General features: G+C 33.7%; 1 protein-coding gene across 1 annotated transcript in view; it reads left to right on the plus strand.

Moving 5' to 3' along the window:
- Positions 1 to 10,181, plus strand: part of PNPT1 (polyribonucleotide nucleotidyltransferase 1) — a gene marked incomplete at both ends in the record, with an annotated part of 52,571 nt that extends 42,390 nt beyond the window's left edge. The window contains 10 exons of the mRNA XM_084235064.1: positions 1,713 to 1,819; positions 2,269 to 2,340; positions 2,435 to 2,498; positions 3,141 to 3,224; positions 3,539 to 3,622; positions 4,693 to 4,799; positions 4,887 to 4,942; positions 6,213 to 6,291; positions 8,869 to 8,916; positions 10,026 to 10,181. Coding sequence (XP_084091190.1) covers positions 1,713 to 1,819; positions 2,269 to 2,340; positions 2,435 to 2,498; positions 3,141 to 3,224; positions 3,539 to 3,622; positions 4,693 to 4,799; positions 4,887 to 4,942; positions 6,213 to 6,291; positions 8,869 to 8,916; positions 10,026 to 10,181 — 857 coding nt within the window. The remainder of the gene's footprint in view (positions 1 to 1,712; positions 1,820 to 2,268; positions 2,341 to 2,434; positions 2,499 to 3,140; positions 3,225 to 3,538; positions 3,623 to 4,692; positions 4,800 to 4,886; positions 4,943 to 6,212; positions 6,292 to 8,868; positions 8,917 to 10,025) is intronic.
- Positions 10,182 to 10,610: the final 429 nt, after the last annotated feature.

The following is a 10,610-nucleotide window of genomic DNA, read 5'->3' on the forward strand; positions in this document are numbered from 1 at the left end:
ATGAAAAAAATTATTCTGTTCTAAAGTATGTTTGAGCAGAGATAATCAGGTTTATTTAATATGGGTTAAATAGACTTTGATATGCTAGTGTGGCTATTATATGCTAATTCTCTAGAAACAGAATGTAATATTACCCAGACTTTTTTGACCACAGAACATGACTACAAATTTCCTAAAAGTAGATAATGGGTATCATCAACCTCTACATAGATAGTAGAAATTGTCCCCTTTTTCCTCTCTTCCTCCCTCTCCTGCTGAAGGAAATCCAGCAGAACAAATCACAAGGACCTGTAGGAGCAGAGGCGCTTCTCAGGATCTATGTCTGTAGAAACTATGGTCATCTTTCCCCTTGGCTTGCAGTAATAGTATAGAGGCATCCAAACTCTGTTTTTCTATATGAGAGACACACTGAGATAGATACTGTAGAGAAAAAACCCTTATTTCTGGGTGAAGAAAAACGAAAGATTCTCCAAAGGCAGTGCTACTGGCAGAATCTTTGCGAGACTTATTTCTTTCCACTCTTTTCTTGGTGATCCTCAATAAAATCAATGAGGGCTGTCCGACTTCTCTTGCAAATTTAAGAATGTCAGTGTCACCTTACTCTATTCTTAGTTTCTGATTCCTTCTTTCTCTTCTTAACCCATGACTTTTGGTTATTTTCTCAAGTGTAGGGAAACTCATTGTAAAAAACATGTAGCTAAGTTGCTTAGCCCATGACCTTTTGGCTTGAGAGTTGGCATTTTATTTTTATTTCTAGTTTTTCATTATGTAACTCATCTTTAGTTAGTCATCCTCATCAGAATGCTTATCTTTATCTGAATTTGCCATTTTAATGAAAAAGATAACCTTAAGCAGACATAGAATTTCTGCAAATGCTCTGTGTGATGTTAAATGTCAATATCCAAGATATGTTAAGTAGGGGGAAAAATCAAGATGCTAAATAGTGAATGCAATTACTATGCTCCCATGAGTACACTAAATAAAAATAACACTTATAAATTTATAATTGTGTACAGAAACTTTCTAGGAAGATACATAAAACACCTAATGCTGGCTATCATGAAGAGGTGGATTGAGGGGTTCAAACTGGAAGGATCTACTAAATACATGGTTACTACCATGACCCCACAAGAAGAAAAAGGCAGGGCCTCCCCGGTAGCACAGCAGGTTGAGCGCTGTGCTGTGAAGCTGCCCACAGCCTCTGCAGCACAGGTTTGATTCCCGGCCAACCAGGGAGATTCCCACATGGCACAGCAGACCTCTCCTGATTCGCCTGCTGCTCTGCTCAGCAGTATATTTCTGTCGTCTGCCTGTTCCACTCCCCGTTCTGCCTCTGGTGAATCCTCTCACCCTCCGGCGCCCCTGGCCTGTACCCCAGCTCTTGTATAAAAAATAAAGCTTTAAAAAAAAAGAAGAAGAAGAAAAAGGCAGCAGCAAAAAAAGCAAAATGGTAAACTGATTATGAGTTGTTTGCTATTACTAACAAAGATTTTTGCTGAGAATAATGATTACTTGTTTTTCTTTTATGTGACTTTATCTGTTTAAGAAGAAATGATGTATTCAGGTGGTATAGAAGACCTTTCCAACTTAGTTTTGGTGATTGTCAATTTAGAACATCGTCTACTTATATTTACGTAAATATCAATAGAACTAAAAATATGTGTATTATCCTGATGTACATATTACACACAAGTTTTTTTCCTCAATTATAGGGGTTCCAATTTCATCAGCTGTTGCAGGTGTGGCAATAGGATTGGTTACCAAAAATAATCCTGACAAGGGTGAAATAGAAGATTATCGTTTGCTGACAGATATTCTGGCAAGTATATTCACATTTTCAAATATTTAATGGAGACAACCATGCATACCTTACAAGCATCATATGCTTAGGAGAATGATATTACTTAAGCAATAGTGGTCCTTGTTTAACTTTCCTCCTCTGTTTGTCTTAGATTTGATAGGGTGTGAGTTTAAAATATAAACAGTATGAATATCCATATTGGCTCATGTTGAGATGATTATAAGTTAATCTTTATGCATTTAAGGAGGGAAACATTTAAAAATCAAGTTGTATTTCTGATTAAATATTTGTGTCTTAAAAAGTCACAAATTGGAAGCAATAGCTATGTAGAAAATTTTTCTTTGTGTTTAATCTTAAAGAACATGGCTTACTTCTAAAGCTGTTTTTTTTTTTTTTTCAACTCATCCACAATAGTCATGGGTGAATTTTGTTTTTATTTTAAATTATATCACAATTTCTGCCCAAAGGGAATAGAAGATTATAATGGTGACATGGATTTCAAAATAGCTGGCACTAATAAGGGAATAACTGCATTACAGGTATTTTTAAACCTATTTTGGTTGATTTTTTTTATAACATTTAAGTAATGTTATTAATCAGTATTTATATAATTTTGGGGCTTTTCCACATTAGGCTGATATTAAATTACCGGGAATACCGTTAAAAATCGTAATGGAGGCCATTCAGCAAGCCTCAGGTAAGCCAAACTAGTATGCCTGATTCTCCTTTCATTCATTGCTTAGTTAATGGTAATAAAAATTCCTATTAGGCTTATAAAAAATGGGCTTCTTGGGACCTCCCTGGTGGCGCAGGAGTTAAAGTCTCAGCACTATCAAGCTATCAATAGCCACTGCTCCATGAGTTCAATCCCCGGCCAGGGAGCTAACCCATATGGTGCAGCAGACCTCTCCTGTCTTGCCCGCTGTCGCCCTCAGCAGTGTATTTCAGTATTTCTGCTCTCCACTGTCTCTGGTTAACCCTCTTACTCCCTGTACCTCTGGCCTACATCCCAGTTCTTGTATGCACAAATAAAAATAAGTCTTTTTAAAAAAACAAGCTTATTATAAAATATTGCTTTAAAGTAAATTTATTATGAAATATAAAGTTATTGGGAACATGACTAAACACAAGTTTAAAACCAAAATTATAAATTATGTAATTCTAAGATAGGATTTATGGAGAAGGGAATATGAGTAGAGCTGTCAAGGTAATCAGAATGTGAAAAGCTTTAATTATTAATCTAAAGAGTTTGGATTATACTCCATGAAAACTAAAAATGCTGATATATCTGATCATGTTTATGTAGTTACAAATTTTATTTTGTTTATATTTTTTCTAGTGGCAAAGAAGGAAATACTACAGATTATGAACAAAACTATTTCAAAACCTCGGTCCTCTAGAAAAGAAAATGGACCTGTTGTAGGTAATATTTTAAAATGCTTACTGATTTTATGATAAAGTAAACATAAATATTTGAAAATATATATTACAATGTTAAAAATGTTTTTAACACCATACACAAAAAATAGTCTATATATATTTGTAGCTAAAATACTTTAAATTTGGTGGAATATTCTGCGATACTATAACTTTACATAATTTTAGTCAAATACCAAGCTTTTTCTATTTCTCACTAAAATAGATTACATGTGTTTAGGCGGAAAAAAAAAATCTTGAGTGACTATGTCATGTTTTAGGTTCATACGTGTATTTAAACTTGTCTGTATTACATTTCAGAAGCCATTCAGGTTCCATTATCAAAAAGAGCCAAATTTATTGGACCAGGTGGATATCATTTAAAAAAACTTCAGGCTGAAACTGGTAAGAGTTGTATGAACTTTGGAAGTTCTTTATTTAATGCTAGGCTATGTAATGATGAATGAAATGGTAATTTCATTTCTATTGTGTTGCTCCAAAAATATGTATGAGGAATGAAAGCCCAAGAGAAGGGATATAGCAGAATATAACATTGACGTATCTACTGTAAGTTTTCTGTATGTATGCCAATTAATAAATCACCAGACATCCTTAACTATTTTCAGGAAAACAACCTAGAATTCATCAGGATTTTGGGGGCAACATTTTAAAATCAAACATCTAGAAAAATATTTCGTTTTTTCCTTTTTTTTTTTTTTTTTTTTTTTGTGGGACCCTCGCCACCGCCCGGGGAACAAACCCGCGCTACAGAGGCTGCAGGCAGCCTCGCAGCCCAGTGCTCAACCGCTGCGCCACCAGGGGAGGCCCTCGTTTTTTACTTTAGAGGAGTTTTGCTTTAATTTTCTTTTACCATTACTTCTGCTATGTTCATTTACTTAAACTTCTATTTACTCTCTTTAGAATATGTGTAGAAATTGTATGGTTTAAACTTGTTTTTTTCTGGAAGCAGTTTTGGGGTTACATAGTACTTACCAGCTTTGAGGTTACCAAAGCAGAGAGAGTAGCAGAATTGCCTTAGCCAAGAGCCATTTCTTAAGATTCAGAAACTGACATGATTTGATCCCTCATCATATGTTTGCCATAATAAAGGGTAAGAGAGAAAGAAGGTGAGGAAAGAGTTCTAGTCTAGTTTCTACTACTGTTAATTAAGAGAGAAAAACAAACCCTAAAATTAGAACTTAATATGATTTGTCCCACTAGACTGTGAACTCCAAGAAAGCGGGACATTGGCTCATTGCTATATCCTCAGGGCCTACAACAATGCTGGATACATAGCATGTGTGAAATATGTATTTGTTGATGAATTAATCCCTCATTCCTAAAGCAGTGATTAAACACAGACAACCCTGCCTAGCTACTTCTAGGTCATTCTCTGCATCCATATCTACTTTTAAGGCTAATCTCCACTGAAATGAGCAAATTAACTTTAATATGTTAAATTATATTTTTTAAAGGAGTAACTATTAGCCAGGTGGATGAAGAAACGTTTTCTGTATTTGCACCAACACCTAGTGCTATGCATGAAGCAAGAGACTACATTAGTGAAATCTGCAAAGATGATGTAAGCATAGATCTTGTAATAGTTACGTGTTTCTTTTTTGTTGTTGCGTTTTCTTTATTAATCTTATGGCTTCTTTTACATTTACAGCAAGAGCAACAGTTAGAATTTGGAGCAGTGTATACTGCCACAATAACTGAAATCAGGTAACACCAAGTAATATGCTATACTAGTTTTTATAAGATTTTTATTACAAGCCTGTGTTGATGTCAACTGTTTATTTTATTTACTGTGAATTATCAGGCATTTACATTATATGTTGTTTATCATATAATCGTTTTTGTTAAACTCTTTAATAAATTGGTATTTTATCAGTTTAAATTTTCAATAATACAGTTTTGTGATTACAATCATACTAGTAGAGCCTTCTAAATAAATTGTTTCTAAATGATTTGTTTTCTTTAACCAAACCTTGTACCATTTTATTTACTTTTTCTTTTTTCTTGTTTTTTGGTAGTTTCTTACTGGTTTGTTTTAAATATAGTAATATTTAATGCCTAAATAGTGTATTTTGTTAAATGCCAGCTTCAACTTCACATCTTTTTTTACCAGCTAAAAAGATTGTATTAAATTTTCAGAATTAGAAAAATCTTCCTTTTAGGAAAAAATCTATCATATGTAACAAGAATCTCCAAAACTATTCAATGAAAAATGCAGAAAAAAAACTATTTGAAATTAATAATAAAACGCAGGGGACTAATTTGCTTAATACCTCAGGTGAAAACTAAAAATAGATGACTTATTTTAGTAAAGAAAAAAAATTTTTTTTATTTGTTTTATGCAAGAACTGGGGTATAGGCCAGAGGCACCGGAGGGTAAGAGGATTCACCAGAGACAGAGCGGGGAACAGAACAGGTAGACTGATTGAAATACACTGCTGAGGGGAGCAGTGGGCGAGACAGGAGAGGTCTGCTGCACCATGTGGGTATCTCCCTGGTGACTGGGAAGCAAACCAGTGCTGCAGAGGCTGTGGACAGCTTCACAGCACTGTGCTCAACCCGCTGCACCACCAGGGAGGCCCCCAAGAAAAAAATTTTAATGAGACTTGTATCACGTTCTATCCAGTCCCATTCCTTAAATCTCTACTTATTTGGTTGATAATTCTTCACTATTTTAAAATATTTACTATCTTTTCAAAATTTTATGAAAATAATATGAAGAGAAATATAAAACTATATATTCTAAAAAAATATTCACTGCACGTTTTCTTTTTTCTTTGTTCTTTATTTCACAATACCTAAATATGGGATGTACTTTCAATAGAAAAATAAATATCCTAGTAAATCATATATTTTATAATTATAAACATATGAGTAGGAGTGATTTTTATTACTTTGTTCTTGTTTGAAAACATAATCACACTTTGATTGTCAGTAGATATTTATTGTTTTAACCAGGCTTATTTCCTTTTTATAGAGACTCTGGAGTGATGGTTAAACTATATCCAAATATGACTGCCGTACTACTTCATAACACACAACTTGATCAACGAAAGGTAAAAAATAAGATTTATTTTTAAAACTGCCTTAAAAGAACCATAGTAAAATTACCTAGGTCAATAGGATTGTACACTTTGTCCATTATTAGCCTAATGCAGAAAACCCAAAATGAGACAGGTACTGCTGACAAAAGGTTTTACATTGTTTATCACAGATATTTATATTTCCCCTTCCATGATGGAATTAAATTTTGAAGTAGAATAACATCTAGAGTTTACACATAGCAGTTACTAAAAATATTTAGCTATAAAACCTGTTTTCCCAAATTTGTTATAGTTCATATATTTGGAAGACTAAAATATGAGACTATTCAAGAAAACTATTAGGGCAAGGAATAGTAAGAATGTCTGTTTTGCCATATATTAAAATATAAAGCTATAGGGAATCAAACTATTATTACTAGCTCTTAATAGACAATCCATGCAACAGAAAATGGAGACCAGAAATAAACCAATTAATATACAAGTGAATATACATGCTGAAAGTTACAGTTCAGTCAGTGAAGAAGTAAAAATTATTCAGTCAATTGTATTGATACAGCTGGTTATCATAACAAATGATCTGTATTAAGGAACGGAATGTCAAAAAAATTTTTAAGGTGGTGACGGGGCCTCCCCGGTGGCGCAGTGGTTGAGCGCTGGGTTGCGAAGCTGCCCGCAGCCTCTGCAGTGCTGGTTCGATCCCCAGCTGCTCCCTGGCCACCGGGTGAGGGTCCCACATGGCGCGCAGACCTCTCCTGCCGCCTGCTGCTCCCCTCAGCAGTATACTTTGGTCCTTCTGCCTGCTCTGCTTCCCGCTCTGGCTCTGGTGAATTCTCTCACCCTCCCGCGCTTCTGACTGTACCCAGTGCTTGTATAAATAAATCGAAAAAAAGGAAAAAAAGAAAAAAAATTTTAAGGTGGTGAGGGGAAGAAAAGGAAAACCTGGGTTATGAGGGCAGTAGTAGGGAATTTGGAGTTTGAGAGAGGACACTAGAGGAAAATATGGATATTTTAATAATCTTGGGACTTGGGAAGTCTTTCTCAGCATAAAATTCTCCCAAAAATGTTAACACGTTGATAAAATTTGACCTCATAGTTTTTTAAATTACATGACAACTTTTAATGAAGTTGAAAGGCAAGCAGCAACTTAGGAGAAAAACCCCTATCATGTCAGAGGCTTAATATAAGAAAGTAAATATCAAAATCAGCAGACAGCTATGAACCAGAGACACTCTATGGAGGGTAGGGGTGGAGAAAGGAGGGATTAGGGTCAAAATAAGGGAGTATAGAAATAAAATTAAAAAAATAAATAAATCGTATGTTTGCAATTCAAAAAAATAGTAGGAAGTTTAATGGATTACCATAAGAAATTTGTTTCTTAAATGTCTTGTTCTTTGTTACTTTGAGAAGCAGGAAACAAATTAAAATTTAAAGTATCTAAAGATGTGTTTCAGCAAGGAAGAACAACGAGAAAATAATATACCTTTTCTTTTTATACTTTTTCCCCCAGTCTGAAGAATTTGATGGTTTACTAATGAATAGATAGAAATGTATTCACATTTTTAAAAGTTCCTCACTGTACTCAAATTAGACAATGAGCTCTTAATGTTAAGTAGGTAGAGGGTGAATGAGTGAAGCATGTGCACATATGAAGGGGTAAAGTTGGACTCCCAAAATTATATAGTTATGTAAATGATTGGTAAATCAATAAAATTTGAAGGAAAAAATATATGTACATAGGGTATGTGTAGATCAATCAGAAAAATAAATGCCAATGTGAAAATGGGCAAAGAGCACAGATAAATCAGCTTTTTCTGTTTTAAATGAACCAAGATATTCAGCATCAACAATTGCATTAATGCAAATGAAACCAAGATTTTATTTTTAAACTTTTCCAGATAGTTGAAAATGCCCATTATGGAGAAAAAAAAAAATTCTAATAGCCTATTGATTGGAGTGTAAATTGGGACAAATTTTTTGGAGACTGGTAAATGTGTGTGAATACCTTTGTACCTAAACGTTACATGTTTTAGGACTTTGTTCTGAGAAGACAAGATGAATATATAATCATTGCAACACTGAAATATATTTTTTCTCAACATTTTGGAAAATTTTCAACCTACAGTAAAATTGAATAATAGTACACCGAACATCCATATTACCTTTCACCAAAATTTGCCAGTTATAACATTTACAACATTAGAATGTAAAACAAACTGACTGTCTTTAGGGGATTGTTTAAACAAATTATATAGTTTGAATACTCAACAGTTATTTTTCGTTTATTGAAATGAAAAGATTTTCCTCCACATATTACTGAATGAAAAATTGACACATTATAAAACAATAACTGAGTAAGGCCCACTTTTACAAGTACAGTATACCATACTGAATAGATATTTGAGGTAGTTATCTTTAAGTAGAAGGGTTATGGATGATTTTTACTGTCATCTAAATATTTCAGTATTATTTCAAATCCTTACAATTAAACAGCAAAACCAATAAAACTTTTCTACTTGAAAAGAGCATGTACTATGCTGAGTATTATATAATTGTGCATGACAACTAATAGATTGTTCTCTCTTCTTTTAGATTAAACATCCTACTGCCCTAGGTTTAGAAGTTGGTCAAGAAATTCAGGTACTTATATTCAACCTTTTGACCTTAAAGTAAATTGTACTTGATGTTTCAAATACTTGTTTTAAAAAGTAAGCTGAAGAAATTGAATTAAACCCTGTGATTTTCATTTATATGCACCCTTAGGGTTACTTAATTGCTCATTCTGGATTATAGACCCAGTTCTCTCTTGTCAAGGTACTTACAGTTATAGTTGGTATAGTACCCTCTAGAACATTTTAAAAATACATGGGGGCGTCAGTGATGGCTATGCCGAGTCAATGATTTAGAGACAGCAGGTGAGAATACTAAGAATGTAACTTTGTTCAAGACTTTGAATGTCATATTTGAGGAATTGAAGGTTTTAAATGTCATATTTGAGGAGTAGAGACTTTAATTTCTTCTCCATTTCTTGAGGCTGAATGTTTTTGAGCTTGATGAAAGCCATGTTGTTTAGTTATAGAATTCTGATAACACAAGTGACTTTTTTTTATAGTCCTAGATGAAGGAAGTCACTGTCAGTATGGTTTTTTGATGGCACCACATTCTTTTCAAGTTATACCTAACACTCATGCCTGAGTAACTAAAGCTTCTAGTTTATTCACAAACTATAGTCCCATTATTCACATAGACTCTAGGGAAAGATAAGAACTAAAACTTCTCTCTGTATAAAATTGTTTTTGTTTTACATAATGAGGAACTTAAAAACCACATTCCCTCCTGACTTGCATTGGCTATAGTTGAGCTAAATAACCTCCAATGTGATGATCCTTTGAGCAGAAGTCTGAGTGTAATTCTGTATAGTTTATAGCAAAATTAGGTGCAGGCAGCCCCTGTCTATAATCATTCACCAGGGCTTTGACTGTTTTTCCAGGATAGGGACCTGTCCTACAGAGAAATCAGATGGGCACAGATCATTCTAACGGATTTTAATTGGGTACCTAAATGCCCTTGACTTATTTTTTGTAATCACTACTTAACCAAATGATATTTACAAACATACACCTCCACTTAGTATTGAGTTATGCTTTCACTGAACAAGTTAAAACACTGCCTTATTTGGACCATGTAAATTTAAATATGTTCTCATTTGAATATCAATCATTGTACTGAACTGAATTTCTTTAACGAAGGTGAAATACTTTGGACGTGATCCTGCTGATGGAAGAATGAGGCTTTCCCGTAAAGTGCTCCAGTCTCCAGCTACAACTGTTGTCAAAACTCTAAATGACAGAAGCAGTATTGTGATGGGAGAATCCATTTCACAAAGATCTAATTCTTCCCCATGAATTTTTTAAAAAGAATTCTAGTGCTATTCTGTAGAGCAAAATTCTAGTAGTGTCTTCAATGTGCAAATTTATATATAGTATAAATATGTTCTAATTATTTGTATTAAATGCTTATTTTACATGTGCCATGTTTTATTTCAAGAGTGACTTATATTCTTATTTATACAATAAATCAGTATTTATTATTAAAAGTAAGCCATTTGTACATCTTAGAAAAGGTTACCCTTTAGGTTGTGATTTTTAAATATCTGAAAAGTATAGAAATAGATTACCTTTGCTGCTACTGTAATGGGTGTCTTCCTACATACCTTTTCTTTTTTATATGTAGTAATAACATTTTACTCTTAGTCAGCTAATGGCCCACTTCTTTGCTCAAGTTTTACTTGCCTACAACTATTTCACAAACTGGAACTTGCCATATTCAAAACC

The sequence above is a fragment of the Talpa europaea genome (assembly GCF_964194135.1).
Source record: "Talpa europaea genome assembly, chromosome: 6".
Taxonomy (NCBI): Eukaryota; Metazoa; Chordata; class Mammalia; order Eulipotyphla; family Talpidae; genus Talpa; species Talpa europaea.